The sequence below is a fragment of the Mobula birostris genome, chromosome 10 (assembly GCF_030028105.1).
Source record: "Mobula birostris isolate sMobBir1 chromosome 10, sMobBir1.hap1, whole genome shotgun sequence".
Classification (NCBI taxonomy): Eukaryota; Metazoa; Chordata; class Chondrichthyes; order Myliobatiformes; family Myliobatidae; genus Mobula; species Mobula birostris.
In genome coordinates, this window is record NC_092379.1 from 130928194 (window position 1) to 130950327 (window position 22134).

At 43.2% G+C, this 22134-nt stretch overlaps 1 protein-coding gene across 1 annotated transcript; it reads right to left on the bottom strand.

The window, feature by feature from the left end:
- Positions 1-1043: 1043 nt before the first annotated feature.
- On the bottom strand, positions 1044-8598 carry LOC140204344 (membrane-associated progesterone receptor component 1-like). Its single transcript, XM_072270993.1, has 3 exons — positions 8252-8598; positions 3659-3814; positions 1044-2884 (listed from the first exon to the last, which is right to left on the bottom strand). The coding sequence occupies exons 1-3, from the start codon at positions 8547-8549 to the stop codon at positions 2781-2783; spliced, it is 558 nt and encodes a 185-aa protein (XP_072127094.1). The 5' UTR covers positions 8550-8598; the 3' UTR covers positions 1044-2780.
- Positions 8599-22134: the final 13536 nt, after the last annotated feature.

The window sequence follows — 22134 nt, forward strand, 5'->3', positions numbered from 1 at the left end:
TCTTTTTTTTCGGGGTTGAACCAGTTTTTGTAATGTAGATTCCTGTTTTAATGTAGATTCTTTGATATCAAAATCCACATAGTGCTTCTGGCACATTTACTTCTACCCCATCTCGTGCTAAAACCTTTGCATTTTAAACCCTTCATTGTGAAAGCTATTACAGTAACTTGAAACCGTCAAATATTTTGACACCGATATTCTCCTTGCTCAACTTTCACACTCCAAGCTATACAAAATTTCAGAAACTTGCCGCTATCCTACACTTGTCCTTTAAGGCTGCCTGAGAGCTACAGGCAAAATGCATCAGCTCTCCGTAATACTCAGTGATTTACTAAATCATTGTGGCCTTAATTTCCAAATAAATTTGTGGACTGTCAAAATAATGAGGTTAAAATTGGAGAGAAACAATTTTTACCCCATTCTGATCTTCAAGCAATGTTCTCTGTGGTCTAAGTGGATCCAAAGTGCGTTCTTTGCTGACAATAACACACTAATCTGCGTAATTCAGTAACATTGCAGAACACCATCTGTAATTGAGCTATTCAGGCTACGCTCTTTAAGCACAACTTCGAGGTTAAGGGCTGTTGTAAGCTTTTCCTATCTGACCTGTATTGACAAAAGAAAAATGGAGCAGTATTCAGAGTCAATGCTCCAGGAGTTTGCACACTTGACAGAATACTGATTACGGGGCACCCAATCACCATAACTCCGCCATGGATGGTTCCAAGCCTGGCTGCGAAAGGAGGAGGGTTGGGCATGGGGCTAGCAACCCCATCCCATAAAAACCCAGAGCTACAGAAGTGCCAATAGAAGCTCCAAAGACCTCATTGCTGGGAGAGGAAGCATCTTCGAAGATGAGTTACACCTGGGGATAACTTGAAAGACTGGCCCAGGAGAAAGGACTCTGACTAGCTGCTGTTGGTGGATTATAAACCAGCAGGGGTGATGGTTAAGTATGTAAACATCACAACAGATCAGTGTCCACATAAACAACATAAGGGTACTTAAGGCTTATGGCAGTGATGAATAAAATTGTGAAGAGGTTTCAGTTTCATCTTGCATTTAACATGAAAAGTCTCAATAATTAAAGCTGTTAACAAAATGAATACATTGATTTCAACAATCCTAATGTAATTTTAACAGTATATTCCAAAATGAAATGACATCAGCAATTCTGAGTGATGTTAAAAATATTGCAAATGAAATGCACCAGTTTAGATTGATAGTCAACACATATCCAATCAACACTGTTAAGGTAGACAACAATTAACAGTCTGGTAATATTTTGCAATTGCATTGTAAGAATTTTCCAACAGTGTGTTAAGGACAGGCAATATTAAAAATAAATTTCCCAGAATAAAATTTACTGATTTAAGCAATTAATTTCAATAAAAATAACTAAAACACATTAAGAAAAAGGTTTGCAATCAATAATAAGGTCCATTTGAACATCCTTAACCACTGCTTGCAAGGTCATGTAGATGGGGAGATGTGAGTGGTGAGAAGGGGTCTTTCCCTGTGAGATATTAATTACATATCGTCATAAGTTATAGCTGATGCACAGAATTCAATTTCTTCAGTTGCCTTAGTGGAATATGAACTCTCTACCACTGGGTTCCTGGTTAGGTAGTGTAGCTTCTACATTATTAACTTTACTGACTAACTGTGCCAAGGGAGAAGCCATAAAGATCAGCCTTTATGTAGAAAACTGTAAATTTTTACATAATTAAATCTACTATTGAATTCCAAGTACTGACATCATTTATTTCACAAAAAAACAGGCTTCCAGTACCTGTATATTTTTAAACAGATTCAATGGTATGTTGTTAGTAGATACATGGGTGTTTAAAAGATCGACTTTTTAAAAAATATTAAAGAAATTACATTTAACAAATCATGACTATAATGTATGAGTTGAGACAAAAATACAAATTAAAAACGTTATTCTATCAGTTAGAAAAAAAGATAAAATATACTGTATCTAAACATGCATATTAAAATGATTTGGTTCATAAGATCGATATTTTAAAGGGAATATGGTTTAAACCAATGGACTCTATGTGACTGCTCTTGCAAAATCAACCCTTAAAAATTATTTGCCTTGTGTTGTTGTTACAAACTGCCACCGAGGCATTATACCCTAATTAGAAGGGCCATGTTACGTGAAAAGAAAGATTACACCTCGGAACAAAATTAACAGCCGATTTTACAGTAACTCTACACAACGTAAATTGGCTTTATGCTGCTCATTTCTCTGGCAACACAGGCAGAGGCTCAACTTCACACAGATAAAAATTAGCTCTGCAAGAAAAGCTCTTGTGAAAGGTAATCGCTGTTATCAAATGGATTGACTAAGTGGTCCATTTCCATGTAGTGACTTCTATGAAGTTAATTACCAAAATGTAGCAAAAGCTTTGAATCCTGTAATGTTAAAGAAATAAGGCAAATATTTCATAGACAATTCAGATAAACCTGAATGAACTGAGAGTTTGATTATCAAACCTGACTGCCCTATTTTGATCGGGATGAATAGTGTTTTTATAGTTTTACAATATTTCTAGTTCAATGTTATTTTGAAAGACAAACCTCCTACACACAACCTAACATTTGCTTTCAAGTTGTCACTTGATGTTCTTAACAATACACATCTGTTGATCTAAGAAGTTCTGAAGTGTTGTGAAAATCATGCCCCCCCGGCCCAAAGAAATTTACTCTAAAAATTCAATGTTCTTGTTGTGTGATTGATTCTACAAAAATAGATCTCTCCAAACTGCAGAACTTCACTCCTTCTTCAGCTCTTTAGCTTCTTTTGTATCTTCTTCATCTGTGTATTCCGTGGGCTCTTCTCCTGGCTTCAGGAGTTTTCCAACATAGTTGTACCTCTCTGAAAAGAAAACAACATTAATAAATATGTGACTGCGAAAAAGCCTTTGGTGGAATTAACTAACAATCCCATTGCTAGTGGCGAATGAGATGCAATCTAAATACAAGGACAGTCTTTAATCCATTCTTCGTCTGGATTCTCACTCTCACTGTGGAAGGGGTGACAACCTTGTTAGTGAGAGAGATAGCCTATGGCATGTTGAACGGTTGGATCAATGATGGGTTTTGTTGGACTGCAGACCATTGGAGATTTGCTCCTGCTTGCTTGGTGGGTGGTGGGCACTGATGCTTCCTGCTGGAACAAGTGGGAGGGAGGGTTGATGCTGTGCTGCTGCTAGTTGTGCGAGGGGTGAGGGGGGCTTTGGGGTTCTAACTTTTTTCTGTCATTCATTCTTTGGGTTTTCTTCTGTTTCATGGATGTCTGCGAAGTATAAGGATTTCAGGTTGTGTACTGTATACATTCTCATATTACATGGAACCACTGAAAGAGGGGTGAATCCAATTCCCCTTCTCCCTGTCTATGAATTATCTGCTAAATTACTATGTATATGCATCAACATATTGTTGGTAAACCAACATGAGGTCCCAAAGAAAAATCACAAAGTGGCACATGATTAGTTTTATTTTTCTGATCTTCACGCTCTCCTTGGGAAACATCTTCACTCTGAGGGTGGTGAGAGTGTGGAACAAACTACCAGAGGAAGTGGAGGATGCAGGTTTGATTCTAACATTTCAACACTGGAAAGTCAGAACCCCATCAATCCACAAGACTTACGACTGAACTGCATTTCCCACTCCTGAAGACTTTCCAACTGCATAGCATCGAGATCAGACAAGTCATCATATTCTTCGCTCAGTGCCTCTTTATCCAAACAAAATGTAGCCAGGCCCCTTGATGCATCTCTTCCAGCAAACACGCCATAAGGACCACCTAAATAAAAACAATTGTTACTCATTAGTGCAATCTATCCCTTCAACATTCTATAAAACTAAAGCAGCAAATAAAATAACAATGTAATAGCAATAAATTAGTGCAATACGCTGAATGGAAACAACAAAATGCCAGAGGAACTCGGCAGGTCAGGCAGCGTCTATGGAAATGAATAAACTGTCAACATTTTGGGCTGAGACCCTTCTTCAGGACTGGAAAGGAAGGGGATAGATGCCAGAATAAAAAGACGGGAGGGTGGAGGGAGAGGGAGAGAAGCTGACAGGTGAAACCAGGTGGATGGAAAAGGCAAAGGGCTGGAGAAGAAGGAATCTCATAAGAAAGGAGTGTGGACCATGGGAGAAAGGGAAGGAGGGTCAAGTTCTTCCGCTAGTTTGAGGTTTTTTTTGTGAAATCAACTAAGATGTGGAACTGAGAACCAAGTAGAATATATCTGCCACTTCAAAGGATCGTTATTCTTCAGTATTTCTGGATCTGCAGAGTAAGAAATAATTTATCTGCAGATGCTGCATCATAAGGTATTTTATTTGCTTTTGGAGATCTGGAGTTGTTATAAAGAGGATGAGGAGGAAAGGTAGATGAAGAAAGTGATGTTTTAAGAGCATAAAAAAACAGAAACTGGAGAAGACATTCATTCCCCTAAGACCATGACTGATCTTTCATCTCAATCCCACTTACATTCTTTGTAACATTTGATTCCATTCAAATCCAAAATGCATAAGAATAATTGGAAGTGGAATTGGTTTAGTATTATCACATGTAGAGGCACAGTGAAAAACTTGTCAGTATACTGCTCATACAGATCAAATCATTACACAGTGCATTGAGGTAGAAGAAGGTGAAACAATAACAGAATACAGAGTAATGTGTAACAGCAACAGAGAAAGTACAGTGCAGGTAGATAAAAAGGTACACAGTCATACCGGGGTAGATTGTGAGGCCAAGAGTCCATCTTATTGTACAAGGGATAAGAATTTTGCATTCTCATTCTTCTAAACACACAGGCCCAATATATTTAATCCTTCCTCTTCAGAAAAATCCAACCCCCCCCCACCCCAGCATTTACCAATCCCGATTCAACAAACTGCTCTGGTTGCAAATAAGACATAATAGAACAATGGAGCAAGATAACAGGTTTGAGCAGTTTATTCCTATCATTACATTTGCAATAAAAATTGTCTTTTATATTCAAGGTCTCTACTTGAGATAAACCACCTTATGAATGGTCACTGACCCAAAATATGAGCTGTTTCCCTTTCCAAAAACAACTTGCTGAATACTCCAGGCATTTCTGTCTTTATTCAGTTTTGTTTTGCTTTGAGAATGAGACTATTAGATCTAAAGTGATAGCTATTCCATTTATCAGCATGTGTCAATTCATGTTTAAAGATATCAAAGGAATGAGGACCAGTTGGGAAACCACTATCCAAAGTGATGAGACTTTTGTGCTTTACATATAAACAAAATGTACAAATTATGCTCAACACAAATACCATTGCAGAAACACTGCAAATAGCTCCACATCAACATTTACAATTAATCTTTTAGATTTAGCTATGTGAAATTGATGATCAATTTTTATGTAATAAGTTCTGAAATTTCCATTATTTTTCTGCAAAAAGTTTTATTTACTATATGTATTTTTGCTTTCGGATAGGTTCATATACCTCAACCCATCTTTTGCCGTCTGAGGATAATTCATTATCATTATATGCTGTGTCATATGACATGTGTGATCATAAAGTGCAGTTTTTATTATTCCACTATAACAGTTATAATTGTTCTATTCTGAGACCTTATCAAGTTAGTACAATGGATGTCTCGCATTATTGTTCACCTAGCCTAATGACAAACAGAATACTGATCTCAATAGATTGGACAAATTTTGGCATATTAGTCAACCGTATTTCGAGCAGGAAGATTCTAGTATGAAGTTATTTTAGATAATGAATAGTCCAAAATATTTCATTACCATAAAATACCAAAAAATTCCACAACAGAAGACTCTATACTACAACCAATTATTTTTTTTTAGTATTGTGCAATGTTCAAGGCAGAATTCACTTTTATCTCTCTGGAGTTATTTAGCAAACAGGAGATCACGAAAGCAGCATTTGGAACTGGTCAAAAAAGATAAAACTATAAAAACTTCCAAGGCCACAGGGGAGTATGTAGTAGGTCAAAACAAACTGAAATGCAGCAGCATTACTTTGGAGCACTACCACTTGTATTTTAAATACAGTCGACCCACACTACCCTTAAAAGTGAACGAGCAGAAGTCGAATAGAGTCAGTGGAGCAAAGGAGAGGGTTTATGGGGGAGGGAAGGAAAGGCCGTATTAGTGGCAGCAAAGCTAGAGGGTAGATAACAAGCAAAGCATTGGAATTGGGGGTGCAGGATGAGAATCAGACAGGAAGGAAAGGAGGGGAATCGGATGTGAGGAAAGGAGGGGATTGGATAGCAAAGAAAGGAGGGAATCAGATGGGAAGGAAAGGTGGGGATAGGGGGAAGGAGAGGATCAGGGAAAGAAAGGAGAGGATTGGGGAGGAAGAAAGGAGGGGATGGGGAGGAAGAAAGGAGGGGATCAGGAAAAAAGAAAGGAGGGGATCGAGGAGAAAGGAAGGATGAGATCGGGGAGGAAGGAAGGAGGGGATCGGGGGAAGGAAAGGAGGGGATCGGGGAAGGAGGGGAACAGGGAGGAAGGAAAGAGGGGATCGGGGAGGAAGGAAGGAGGGGATCGGAGAGGAAGGAAGGAGGGGATTGGGGAGGAAGGAAGGAGGGGATTGGAGAGGAAGGAAGGAGGGGATTGGGGAGGAAGGAAGGAGGGGATCGGGGGAAGGAAAGGAGGGGATCGGGGGAGGAAAGAGGGGATCGGGGAGGAAGGAAGGAGGGGATCAGAGAGGAAGGAAGGAGGGGATCGGAGAGGAAGGAAGGAGGGGATCGGGGAGGAAGGAGGAGGGGATTGGAGAAGAAGGAAGGAGGGGATTGGGGAGGAAGGAGGAAGGGGATCGGGGAGGAAGGAAGGAGGGGATTGGAGAGGAAGGAAGGAGGGGATCAGGGAGGAAGGAAGGAGGGGATTGGAGAGGAAGGAAGGAGGGGATCAAGGGGACTAGAATGGATCGGGGTGAAGTGGGGAAGGAGGGGATCAAAGGGACAGGAGGGATTAGGGGAAGGAGGGGATCGGGGAAGGAATCGGGGAAGGAGGGGATCGAGGGGACAAGAGGGTATTGGGGAAAGGAGGGTATCTGTGGGGGAAGGAGTGGATCAGGGAGGAAGGAAAGGAGGAGGTCGGGGGACAGGAGAGAATGGGTAGAAAGGAAGGAATGAGGAGGAAGAAAAGGAATGGATCAGGGGAAGCAGTGGTTTGGAGGGAAAAGGGGGATTAGGGAAAGGAGGGGATAGGGGAAAGGAGGGAAGGAGGGGATTAGGGCGGTATCGAGAAAGAGGGGATCAGAGGGACAGGAGGGAACCAGGGGGACAGGAGGGGATCAGGGGACAGGAGGGGATTAGGGAAAGGAGGGAATTAGAGGAAGGAGGGAATTAGAGGAAGGAGGAGATAGGAGGGTATTGGGGAAGGAGGGAATCAGGAAGGATGGGGTTTGTGGACAGGAGAAGATCGGAGGGGACAGGAGGAGATCAGGAATACAGGAGGGGATCAGGGAGATGGGAGGGGATTGGGGACAGGAGATCTGGTGTAGGAGGGGATCGGAAGAAAGGAGGGATCGGGGAAGAGAGGGGATCAGGGAGGAAGGAAAGGAGGGGATGGGGAACAGGAGGTAATCCGTGGAAAGGAGGGAATAGGGAGGAAGAAAAGGTGGGGATGGGGGGGCAGGAGGGGATCGGAGAATAGGGAGGGATCAAGGGAACAGCAGGGGATCGAGGGAAGGAGGAGTTTCTGGACAAGGGGGAATCAGGGGAAGGAGGAGATTAGGAGAGTATAGGGGAAGGAGGGTATTGGGGGAAAGATGGGCTTGGTGGACAGGAGAAGATCAGGGGGAAAGGAGGATTGGGGCGACAAAAGGGGATCGAGAAGAAAGAAAGGAGGGCATCGGAGAGAAAGGAAGGAGGGGATCGGGGAGGAAGAAAGAAGGGGATCAGGTGGAAGGAAAGGAGGGGATGGGGGAAGAAAGATAGGGATCAGTGGAGGGAGCAGATCAGGGAGGAAGGAGAGAATGGGGACAGGAGGTAATCGGTGGTAAGGAGGGAATGGGGAGGAAGAAAAGGTGGGGATCGGGGGAACAGGAAGGGATCGAGGGAAGGAGGGGATCGGGAGAAGGGTTCGGTGGGACAGGAGGGGATCGGGGAGAAGGGGACGGGGATCGGAGGAAGGGAAGGGAATCGGGGGCATGTAGAAAGGGATCAGCTTGTGTATGGGGGGAGGAGTTAGCTTAACGGGAGCCAAGAGCCCTGTGTCCGTACCTTCTCCGTAGAACTTCTTGCCACTGGTCACATCGAAGACCTTGCCCTTGACGGCGATGAGGATCCGTGGGTCCTGCTTGCCGTCGAATTGCCGCAGCTCGGCCGGAGTGAAGTCCCTCCGTAGCCGGGGCAGCTTCTCGCTTTCGTCCTCTTGCTCGACCGCCGGGGGCCGGTCGCCCCGCACGATCTTGTACAGGAGGAAGAGGCACAGGAACAGTAGGCTGATGTTGAGGGGGCTGGTGAAGATCTCCTGCAACACTCCGGACCCCAGTACGGTCGCCACTGCCTCCTCCGCCATCTTAGCACTGAGCTCCTGTCAGATATGCGTGAGCGCGCGTCTCCTGCGGGAACGTGTCCGGCTCTCGGGCACAGCCCGCGCCCGCGGACAGCGCCCCCACTCCCGGAGGACTAGCAACTGCTCACCGCGTTGCCGCCTGGACTTCCTGGTCAACGCACACAAAACACTGGTGGAGTCAGAATCAGGATTAACATCACCGATACATCTCGTGAAAGTTGTTGTTTTGTGACAACAGTACAGTGCAATACAAAAAAAAACCTATTAATTAAATAAGTAGTCCATAAATAGTGAGGGTTAGGGTTCATGGGTTGGTTCATTTTCTGTTCAGAAATCTGAAGGCGGAGGGAAAGAGGCTGTCCCTAAAATGTTGAATGTGGGTCTTCAAACTCCTATACCTACCCGGCATGGTAGTAATGAGAAGAGGACAAGTACTGGGTGATGGGGTCCTTAATGATGGATGCCACCTTTTTGATGTACTGGGGGCAGCCCATCAGTATCACCCTATATTCTAGCGCCAACATGGCATGCCCACCATGCACAACACAACTCAAGAAGCAAGAACAACAAAACAGCAGAATGAAACAAGACAACAGCAGCAAAACAAGCCCCTTTCCCGCCCTTCCCACTTCCTGGCACACAAAGGTGTCCAGCCTCAGGACAGGCCGCCTCCAGGTTTCCAGTCCTTGGCCTGGATTCTCAAAAAGATACATCATCAGGGCTCCAACCTCCAATCTCTGGCCCCATCTCATTCTTAACCTCCAGGCTCACTGACTTCAGGCGGATCAATGATCCTGGCCCAATAGTTTATTCCCCTTCATAGATTCTGCCCCACTTCATGAGTTCCTATAGCACTCAGCGTGTTGCTGATGATTTCCAGTATCTGCAGAACCTCTTGTGATTCTGGATCTCCTAGTCTCCCTCATCCCAACCGGCCCTGGGAGAGAAGCTAAGAGTCTCCAATAGCTTCTCCCTGCTGTTATAAGGCTATTTGAAGGATGAACTCATTACTAACATGAGGGAGGAGCCTGAAGACATATAATCAATGTTTTAGAAAGAGCTTCTTCCCCTCCGCCGTCAGATTTACAAATGGGCCATGAACCCATGAGCATTACCATGCTATTTTGATTTTATTTTCGCACTGCTTACTATTTTATATTTCTTTATTTTATAGTTTTTTTATGTATTGCAGTGTATGACTGCCACAAAACAACAGATTTCTCAACAGCTATCAGTGATAATAAACCCAGTTCTGATACTGAGGCGGTCTCTTGATCTCAGAAACTGCTTCACTGTGACCTTACCCCTTATTGTTGATCCGTACTCCACTCTCTCTGTTACTGTTTCACCTTATTCTGCATTTTATTGATCCACCTTGTACTACCTTAATGCACTGTGCAATGAAATCTGCATGAACAGTATGCAAGCAGGCTTCTCACTGTGCGGACTGATTTATTTATCACACGTGCACCGAAACATACATTGAGATGTGTCGTTTTGTGCTAAAACCCAACACAACCTAAGGATGCACTGGTGGCAGCCCGCAAGTGTTCCCGCGCATTTGACACCAACATTGCATGCCGAGAGTATTCAGCAGAACAACATAAGCAAGCAGCATCACCACCAAAGCAAACACACAGATTTAAACATGGCCCTCTCCCACCCACTCACACACTCAGACAGGCTTCCAGGACAGGCCATCTCCTGTACCGGTATATCAATACCAATCCTTCTGCATTCTGGAAATCGATCCAGTGAACATCTGTTGTACTTCCCCTCTCTGTGGATCGAACTGTTCTTCCTTATGTAAAGGACACAATTTTCCATGTCAACACGCATAAATTGCTGGAGGGACTCAGCACTTAACGGGGGGAAATGATCGGTCGACCTTACTGGCCGAGACCCTTCATCGGGACTGGAGTTCCTCCAGCACCTTGTGTGTGTTGCTCCAGATTTCCAGCATTTGCAGAATCTCTTTTGTCACCATTTTCCTGACACAGTATCACCAGGGTCCATAAGACCAAAAGACAGAGGAGCAGAATTAGGCCATTTGGCCCATCAAGTCTGCTCTGCATTCCATCATGGCTGACTTATTATTCCTCTCAACCCAATTCTCCTGCCTTCTCCCCATAATCTTTGTCACCTTTACTAATCAAAAAGCTATCAACTTCCGCTCTAAATATCCCCAATGACTTGGCCTCCACAGCTGTCCTGTCTGTTGGCAATGAATTCCTCAGGTTTTCCACCCTCTGGCTAAAGAAATTCCTCCTCATCTCTGTTCTAAAGGGATGCCCTTTTACTCTGAGGCTGTGCCCTCTGGCCCTAGACTCCCCCACCCCACTATAGGGCCTTGTATCATTGCTGTAGAAAATATTAAGTTGTGTACTTGTATCCTGTCACAATAAATGCAACAAAGTGTTGTTGCCTTCCAAATTGTTTGTTAACTTTAAGTGATTTGTATGCAGAGAAATCCAGTTTGCTCTGTCCACCAATCCCTCTCAATCTAAAAGTGGATGACTTCATATTTTTCCAAATTAAATTTCATCTGCTATGTCCCCTAGTTCTAGTCTCACCTGCCTCTATTTTATCTACCCTTTTCATAATTTTGTATGTTTCTATAAGATTTCCTCTCATTCTTCTGAATTCCAGCGAGTACAGTCCCAGACAACTCAATCTCTCCTCATAGTCTAACCCCCTCATCTCTGGAATCAACCTGGTGAACCTCCTCTGCACCGCCTCCAAAGCCAGTATATTCTTCCTCAAGTACAGAGACCAGAAACAATCGCAATACTCCAGGTGCGGCGCACCAGTACCCTGTACAGTTGCAGCATAACTTTCCTGCTCTTACATTCAATCCCTCTGGCAATGAAGGCCAACATTCCATTTGCCTTCTTGAAAGCTTGCTGCATCTGCAAACCAACCTTCTGTGATTCATGCACAAGCACCCCAAGTCCCTCTGCACAGCAGCATGCTGCAAATTTTTACCATTTAAATAATAATCTACTCTTGCAGTTTTCTTTCCAAAGTGGATGACCTTACGTTCACCTTAAAGGTATGCTTTCTCAAATTTGCGACTGCCACCCTGGGAAAAAGACACTGGTTTTTCAGTCCATCACAGGCAATTGGTGGGAGCACTGCCAGAAGAAAACTGCATCTGTGTCAAAGACCCCCACTACCCAGGCCATAATCTCTTCTTGCTACTACCGCTGGGCAGGAAGCACAGGAGATACCAGGTCCAATATCACCAGACTCAGGAACCGTTATTGCCATACAAGCATCAGGATCCTGAACTGGCGTGGATAACTTCATTCAACACTACCCTGAACTGATTTTACGATATACAGACTTGCTTTCAAAGATTCTTTGCAACTCATATTCTCAGCACTATTATTATTGGTACAACTGAACCCCCATCAGCGAAAGCTGGCAATCTAAAGTGATTCCACTAACTGCTGCATTACAGCGACTCCATAGTCATTGACCTTAGTCCTGCCCTCCTTCAGTCGCCTCCCTGCAGAGCCATCTCATTTACTGCGATGGAGCTGATCCTCAAATTGCACCTCGACTGATGGCGAAATCCACTTTTCTCCTGAAATCAATGTTTTTAATCAAATCCACTTTTATATTTCATTCACTAATTGGAAATTGATGAAAGGCAGACAGAAAGCTGATATTTCACCAAAAAAAATCTCTTTATTAAATGGACTGATGATTTGATGCAGGCTGTCAGGTATAGTAGGTAACTTTCTTCAATCATTTATCCTTCTGCCTTCCCACTGGTCTAGACAGATTGTCAGAAGTTATAATTAATCATCCAGTCATGGAGAATTCAATTCCTGACTTCCCAGTGACCCGAACAGTTCATTAGATTTGACTGACAAGAGATGGCAAGGCCATCTGCAGATCACTATCTTCTTTCAGAAATACTGCTGAATCTGAACATGTTCTCACTCCCACATTCAACAACAGCTCTGGTGCATGAATGGAGAACTGAGATAGTTCTGTCTTCTCAATACTTTAAGAAAAATGTATAGAGATTACAGATAAGTTTTCTACGTCACATGTACGTAACACTCGCTTTGCCTAGTGGCATGATCTCGGGGTAATGACTCCCTGCCTGGCCAAACCTTAGAACTCTTGTTTGGGTGAATGCTGTGCGATGCGTCCCCTGTTTCAAATCAGTACCCCGTAATGACAAGCCATACACAGGATGCGGTTAAATAATTAAGATTTTATAATTCTTACTTGAACTATGGGGTTAGTAGAGAACCAAGATACAAAATAAAAAAAGGCGCCACTATACCCTTATTCAGTCTGCGCACAAATAATTCGTTGGGGCTCACGCAATATCCACTTTCCACCATTCGATCTCCTCCGAACTCCACTGGGTCCCGAGCCCCCGCTCACTGGGTCACAGCATCTCTTCGGGTGCGTCTTCTCTCTTCTTCCCCATGGCGCGTCCTCCCCAAATCCCACGCAAACAACAGCTTACGGACACACAAGAAAGAATAACATCTATCCCAATTGGTTAGCAAATGAATACAAGTCCCATTATCGTAATTATAACCCAAACATGCTGCTACAGAGAACCCCTTACCTCTGCAGTTAACATTACAAAGAAGCCATTTTATTATAACACCACAGAGAAGCCATTTTATTAGCCTTAGCAAGTAACATGAAAGAAGAAATCCCTTACACTCTCCCCCCAACAAATTTAGTCATGTCCCCATGACGTCCATTTAACTCGTCAACCCTTCCTGCAAACCCACTAACCCAATCCAGGTACAAAGACAGTGACATTGCTCCCCAAACAGTAGACCTTAGAGATTACAGATAAGTTTTCTATGTCACATGTACTTCAAAATATAGAGTGAAATGTGCCATTTGCATCAAGACCAAGAGACACCGAGATGTTCCGGGGTCAGCAGCAGGAATCGAACCCCTATCTTACAGCTAGCATTGTAAAGCATTGTGCTGACCACTTTGCTACTGTGTCATCACATTAACACAAACAAAATAAGAATTTGAAACTGATAGTTCTTTCAGCTATATTTGCTCAGATTCCTGATCCTATTTCTAACGAAAAAAACTACAAGAGGTTTATTAACACAAGTGATTCTACAGATGCTGGAAATCCACAGTAAGTCACACAAAACGCACGAGGAAGTCAGCAGGTCAAGCAGCATTTATTTATCTCCAGAGATGCTGCCTGACCTGCTGAGTTCCTCCAGCATTCTGTGTGTGTTGCTGGAGAAGATAACAAATGGATAACAAATGAGTTTTGAAAATCACACAGAAATGCAAATTGGGTGACTAAGGAGATGGGAGATTGCACAAGGAATTTTGGTTAAGACTTTTTAAGGATAAGTGGAGTCAGAGGAGCACATAGAATCTGACCAGGGTAGTGGTGAGAGAAGTTAGGAATGCAACCAAGTTAGGAATGGTTTAATACAGGGAATCTGTTGGCCCTCCCTATCCTTTGAATCTTTGCAGTCTTTCATGGAAACCTCCAGGGACCAAAGAAAAGGTTTTCAAAAATCCTTGCCAAGACAAGGAAACTTAAGAGCAGCAGACTAACAAGTCCTGAGGTGTCATTGCAGTAACTAACCAGTTTTGTTTTCATGCTCATACAGAACATATAACAACAGCCTGTGCCATTCCCCTCAATAATAAGTATACACTTTAGATACTGTTGAGAGAGACAACCTACCAGTCTCTGGCATTGAATCTGCTGCTGTGGCTTAGAAGCGCAGAGAGGTGAAGAGGACTGCAGCGTTGACAGGAGCTTCCTTAGTACGAGGAACAGAGACGAGGTTCTGTGTGCGTAACAGAGACACCCGGATGGTATGTTGCCTCCCTGATGCCAGGATCAGGGATGTCTCGGATTGCATACCTGGGATTCGCAAGGGCAAGGGTGAGCAGCCTGAAGTCTTGGTACATATTGGCACCAATGACGTAGGTAGACAAGGTGAGGAAGTCCTGAAGAGAGATTTTAGGGAGCTACTGTGCCTATAAAAGTATTCACACCCCCCCCACCCATGAAAGTTTTCATGTTTTATTCCTTTACAACATTGAATCACAATGGATTTAATTTGACTTTTTTTTGACACTGATCAACAGAAAAAGACTCTTTCATGTCAAAGTGAAAACAGATCACTACAAAGAGATCTAAATTAATTACAAATATGAAACACAAAATAATTGATTGCATAATTACTCACCCCGTTCAAGTCAGTATTTAGTAGATACAACTTTGGCTGCAATTACAGCCTTAAGTCTGTGTGGATAGGTCTCTATCGGCTTTGCACATCTGGACACTGCAATCTTTCCCCATTCTTCTTTACAAAACTGCTCAACCTCTGTCAGTTTGCATGGGGATCATAAGTGAACAGCCCTTTTCAAGTCTAGCCACAAATTCTCAATTGGATTGAAGCCTGGAGTCTGACTTGGCAACTGCAGGACATTAACTTTGCTATTTTTAAGCCATTTCTGTGTAGCTTTGGCTTTATGTGTGGAGTCATTGTCTTGTTGGAAAACAAATCTTCTCCCAAGTTGCAGTTCTCTTGTAGACTGTGTCAGGTTTTCCTTCAGGATTTCCCTGTATTTTGCTGCATTCACTTTACCCTCTACCTCCACAAGTCTTCCAGGGCCTGCTGCAGTGAAGCATCCCCACAGCATGATGCAGCCACTGCCATGCTTCATGTAGGGATGGTGTGATTTTGATGATGTGCGGTGTTTGGCTTATGCCAAACATATTGTTTAATCTGATGGCCAAAAATCTCAATTTTGGTTTAATCAGACCAAAGAACCTTCTTCCAGCTGACTTCAGATTCTCCCACATGTATTCTGGCAAACTCCAGCTGAGATTTCACGTGAGTTTTTTCGACAGTGGCCTTCTCTTTGCCACTCTCCCGTAAAGCTGCGACTGGTGAAGCACCTGGGCAACAGTTGTTGTATGTGCAGTCTCTCCCATCTCAGCCACTGAAGCTTGTAACTCCTCCAGAGGTCTCTTAGTGGCCTCCCACACTCGTCCCCTTCTTGCACGGTCAATCAGTTTTTGAGGACAGTCTGCTTTAGGCAGATTTACATCTGTGCCATATTCTTTCCATTTCTTGATGACTGACCTAACTGTACTCCAAGAGATATTCAGTGACTTGGAAATTTTCTCATATCCATCTCCTGACTTGTGCTTTTCAATAACCTATTTGTGGAGCTGCTTGGAGTGATCTTTTGTCTTCATGATGTAGTTTTTGCCAGGATACTGACTCATCAGCAGTTGGACCTTCCAAATACAGGTGTATTTTTACTGCAATCAATTGAAACACCTTGACTACACACAGGTCTCCAAGAACAGATCACTGTTTAACTGATTATATGACTTCTAAAATCAATTGGCTGCATCAGTAATGACTTGGTGTGTCATAAAATGGGATGAATACTTATGCAATCAATTATTTTGTGTTTTATATTTGTAATTAACTTAGATCACTTTTTAGAGATCTGTTTTCACTTTGACATGAAAGAATCTTTTCTGTCGATCAGTGTCAAAAAAAGTCAGAAGGAGGAGGAGAAGATGGTGGCATGACGCAGCGTGCAGTGGCCACTCCGGTGAATGATATCTGTAATCTGTCAAGTAGGGTGCCGTGCACAATCCTGATTTGATGGAGACAGATGTGAGAGAACGGAGGAACATCTGGAGAAACTTCTGAAATGTCTTTTTCGCTGCCGCTGCTAATGTGTGATCCAGAATCTCCAGAGGAGAAGGCCCCGAGTCCTCGGCTTTGCTTGTTGCTCGGCGGCCGGGGCGGGGTCGAAGCACTTGGCAGAGATGGTGCTCGGTGCTCGATGTCGGAGGGTTGGTTGGAGGCTTGAAGTTTTCGGATGAACTCAAAGTCGGCTGTGGTTGGGTGCTTCCAACGCATCGGCAGTTGTCGGTGCCTGGAGGTTTATGGCAAAGAGAGTTTCTCCCTTTTGCTGCCTGCTATTCGGACTATCGGGAGTCGATCGGAACTTTGAGACTTTTTTTTACCGTGCCCATGGTCTGCTCTTTAGCAAATTATGGTATTGCTTTGCACTGCTGTAACTATATGTTATAATTATGTGGTCTTGTCAGTGTTAGTCTTTGGTGTGTCCTTTTTTTTTGTGATATCACTCTGGAGGAACATTGTATCATTTCTTAATGCACGCATTTCTAAATGACAATAAACAAGGACTGAGTGTCCTCATAATCTAAAAAAAAATCCACTGTGGTTCAATGGTGTAAAACAATAAAACATGAAAACTTCTGGGGGTGGGGGTGAATACTTTTTACAGGCACTGTAGGTAGAAAGCTGAGAAACAGGATCTCCAGATTATTGCCTGTGCCACGTGCCAGTGAGGGTAAAAATAGGATGATTTGGCAGGTGAATGCATGGCTGAGGAACTGGTGCAGGGGGCAGGGGTTAAGATTTATGGATCATTGGGATCTCTTCTGGGGAAGGAATGAGCTGTACAAAAGGGATGGGTTACACCTGAACCTTGTAGGCAGGTTGGCTAGAGTTGTTCGGGTGGGTTTAAGCTAATTTGGCAAGGGGATGGGAACTGGAGTGATAGTGCTGACGATGAGGTAGTTAGTTTACAAACAGAGGCAATGTGTAGTGAGACTTCTAGCAAGGAGAGGCTGATGATAGGCCAAAATTGCAGTCAACAGGATAAATTGCAACGTAAGAGGAGGAAAAAATTGAAAAGGGTAAATATGGAACTGAAGGTGATGAGTGTGTGCTGTATATGGAATAAGGTTGATGAACTTGTAACACATTTACAGAGTGGAATGTATGATGCTGTGGGCATCATTGAACCATAGTTGAAAGAAGATTATACTGTATCTGGGAGCTTAATATCCAAGGACACACATTGTATCAAGAGGACAAGTGGGAAGGCAGAGGGGATTGCATTGCTCTGATGGTAAAAATTTAAATCAAATCGTTAGAAAGAGGTGACAGAGGGTCGGGAGATGTTGAATCATTGTGGATAGAACTAAGGAACTGCAAGGGAAAAAAGACCCTGATGGGAGCTATATACAGACCCCCTAACAGTAGTAAGGATGTGGTCTACAAGTTACAACAGGAGATGGAAAATACATGCCAAAAAGGCAATGTTACAATAATCAAGGGGATTTCAATATTTTTTTTAGATTATGAAGACTCACAGTCCTCTTTTATTGTCATTTAGTAATGCATGCATCAAGAAATGATACAATCTATGCAGATAGATTGGGAAAATTGCATTGGTGCCGGATTACAGGAGGGTGAATTTCTAGAATGCCTACAAAATGGCTTTTTAGAGCAGCTCGTGGTTGAGACCACTGGGGAATCAGCTATTCTGGATTGGGTGTTGTGCAGTGAACAATTGATTAGAGAGCTTAAGGTAAAAGAACGCAGAGGGGAGTGTGATCATAATATGATCAATTCCACCCTGAAATTTGAGAAGAAGAATATAAAGTCAGATGTATCAGTATTACAGTGGAGTAAAGGGAATTACAGAGGCATGAAGGAGGACATGGCCAAAACTGATTGGACAACAACACAGGCAGAAATGACAGCAGAGTAGCAATGGCTGGAATTTCTGGAAGCAATTCAGAAGTCACAGGATGTATACATCCCAAAGAGGAAGAAGTATTCGAAAGGCAAGATAACACAATTGTGGCTATCAAGAGAAGCCAAAGCCAACATAAAAGCCAAAGAGAGTACATAAGTAGAGCAAAAAGTAGTGGGAAATTAGATTGGGAAGCTTCTCCATACCACCAGAAGGCAACTTTTAAATACCAACAGAAGTCATTAAGAAGGTAAAGATGGAATATGAAAGTAGGCTAGCCTATAATATTAAAGAGGATACCAAAAGGTTCTTCAGAAACATAAGATATAAAGGAAAGGGGACAGTGGATATCGGGTCGCTGGACAATGATGCTGGAGAGGTAGTAATGGGGGACAAGGGAAATGGTGGACAAACTAAGTATTTTGCATAAACCTTCAACGTGGAAGTCATTAGCAGTATGCTGGAAGTTCCAGGTGTCAGGAGTCATGAAGTATATGAAGTTATCATTACCAGGGACACGGGTCTTGGGAAAATGAAACGTCTTAAGTTAGATAAGTCACCTGGACCAGATGGTATCCACCCCAGGGTCAAAAAGAGGTAACTAAAGAGATTGTGGAGGCACTAGTAATGATCTTTTAGGAATCACTAGATTCTGCAATGGTTCCAGAAGACTGGAAAATTGCAAATGTCACTCCACTCTTCAAGAAGGGAGAGAGGCAGAAAAAAGGAAATTATAGGCCAGTTAGTCTGACCTCATTGGTTGGGAAGATGTTGGAGTCAATTATTAAGGATGTGGTTTTGGGGTACCTGCAGGCACATGATAAAATAGGCCTTAGCCAGCATGGTTTCCTCAAGGGAAAATCTTGCTGAACAAATCTGTTGGAATTCTTTGAAGAAATAACAAGCAGGATAGACAAAGGAGAATCTGTTTGAAATTGTGTACTTGGATTTTCAAAGACCTTTGACAAGGTGCCATCATGAGGCTGCTTAACAAGCTACGAGCCAATGGTATTACAGGGAAGATTCTAGCATGGATGAAGCAGTGACTGATTGGCAGGAGACAAAGAGTGGGAAAAAGAGAGACTTCTCTTCTTGACTGACAGTGACTAGTGGTGTTCCACAGGAGTCTGTGTTGGGACTGATTCTCTTTATGTTATATGACAATAATTTGGATGAAGGAATTGATGGTTTGTTGCAAAGTTTGCAGACAATTTGAAGAATGGTGGAGGGGCAGATAGTTTTGAGGAAGTAGGGAGGCTACAGATGGACTTAGATTAGGAGACTGGGCAAAGAAGTGGTAGATGGCATACAGTATTGGGAAGTGAATCATGCACCTTTGTTTAAGAAATGAAAGGGTTAACTATTTTCTAAATGAAGAGAAAATACAAATACTGTATCTGAGGTGCAAAAGGACTTGGGAGTCCTTGTGCAGGATACCCTAAAGGTTAATTTGCAGGTTGAGTCTGTGGTGAGGAAGGCAAATGCAATGTTAACATTCATTTCAAGAGGACTAGAATATAAAAGCAAAGATGTAATGTTGAGACTTAAATGGTGAGACCTCACTTGGAGTATTGTGAGCAGTTCTGGGCCCCTTGTCTCAGAAAGGATGTGCTGAAACTAGAGAGGATACAAAGGAGGTTCACGAAAATGATTCCAGAATTGAACAGCTTGTCATATGGAGAGCATTTGATGGCCCTGGGCCTGTATTCACTGGAATTCAGAAGAATGAGGGGTGACCTCATTGAAACCTAACAAATGGTGAAAGGCCTTGATAGAGTGGATGTGGAGAGGATGTTTCCTATGGTGAGAGAGTCTAAGATCAGAGGACTCAGCCTCAGAATAGAGGGGTGTCCTTTTGGAACAGAGATGAGGAGGAATTTCTATAGCCAGAGGGTGGAGAATCTGTGGAATTCATTGCTACAGGCAGCTGTGGAAGCCAAGTCTTTATGTATATTTAGGGCAGAGGTTGATAGATTCTTGATCGGTCAGGGCTTGAAGGGATACGGGGCGCAAAGCAGGAGATTCGGACTGAGAAGAAAAATGGATCAGCCATGCTGAAATGGTGGAGCAGACTCAATAAGCTAAATGGACTAATTCTATTCCTATACATAGAACATAGAACATAGAAATCTACAGCACATTACAGGTCCTTTGGCCCACAATGTTGTGCCGACCATGTAACCTACTCGAGACACTGCGTAGAATTTCCCTAGCGCATAGCCCTCTATTTTTCTAAGCTCCATGTACCTATCTAAGAGTCTCTTAAAAGACCCTATTGTATCCGCTTTCACCACCACCGCTAGCAGTGCATTACACACACTCACCACTCTCTGTGTGAAAATCTTATCCCTGACTTCCCCTCTGTACCTATTTCCAAGCACCTTAAAACTATGCCCCCTCTTGTAAGCCATTTCAGCCCTTGGAAAAAGTCACTGGCTATCCACATAATCAAAAACTGTCATCATCTTATACACCTCTTTCAGGTCACCTCTCATCCTCCGCCATGCCAAGGAGAAATGGCCAAGTTCACTCAACCTACTCTCATAAGGTACGCCCTCCAATCTAGGCAACATCCTTGTAAACCTCCTCTGCACTCTCTCTATAATATCCACATCCTTCTTGTAGTGAGTTGACCAGAACTGAACGCAGTATTCCAAGTGGGGTCTAAGTAAGGTCTTATACAGCTGTAACATTACCTCACGGCTCTTGAACTCAGTCCCACGGTTGATGAAGGCCAATGCACCATATGCCTTCTTAACCACAGCGTCAACCTGCGCAGCAGCTTTGAGTGTCCTATGGACTTGGACCCCAAGATCCCTCCGATCCTCCACACTGCCAAGAGCCTTACCATTAATACTATATTTTGCCATCATATTTGACCTACCAAAATGAACCACCTCACACTTATCTGGGTTGAACTCCATCTGCCACTTCTCAGCCCAGTTTTGCATCCTATCGATGTCCCGTTGTAATCTCTGACAGCTCTCCACACTATCCACCACACCCCCAACCTTTGTGTCATCAGCAAACTTACTAACCCATCCCTCCACTTCCTCATCCAGGTCATTTATAAAAATCACGAACAGAAGGGGTCCCAGAACAGATCCCTGAGGCACACCACTGGTCACCGGCCTCCATGCAGAATATGACCTGTCTACAATCACTCTTTGCCTTCTGTGGGAAAGCCAGTTCTGGATCCACAAAGCAAGGTTCTCTTAGATCCCATGCCTCCTTACTTTCTCAATAAACCTTGCATGGGGTACTTTATCAAATGCCTTGCTGAAATCCATATACACTACATCTACTGCTCTACCTTCATCAACGTGTTTAGTCACATCCTCAAAAAATTCAATCAGGCTCGTAAGACACGACCTGCCCTTGACAAAGCTATGCTGACTATTCCAAATCATATTATGCCTCCCCAAATATTCATAAATCCTGCCTCTCATAATCTTTTCCATCAACTTACCAACCACTGAAGTAAGACTCATTAGTCTATAATTTCCTGGGCTATCTCTACTCCCTTTCTTGAATAAGGGAACAATATCTGCAAACCTCCAATCCTCTGGAACCTCTCCTGCCCTCATTGATGATGCAAAGATCATTGCCAGAGGCTGAGCAATCTCCTCCTTCATCTCCCATAGTAGCCTGGGGTACATCTCGTCCGATCCCGGTGACTTATCCAACTTGATGCTTTCTAGCACATCCTCTTTCTTAATGTCTGTATGCTCAAGCTTTTCAATCTGCTGTAAGTCATCCCTACAATAGCCAAGATCCTTTTCCGTAGTCAATACTGAAGCAAAGTACAGTATTCATTAAGTACCTCTTCTATGTCTTCTGGTTCCATACACACTTCTCCACTGTCACACTTGACTGGTCCTATTCTCTCACATCTTATCCTTTTGCTCTTCACATACTTGTGGAATGCTTTGGGGTTTTCTTTAAACCTGCTTGCCAAGGCCTTCTCATGGCCCCTTCTGGGTCTCCTAATTTCATTCTTAAGCTACTTCCTGCT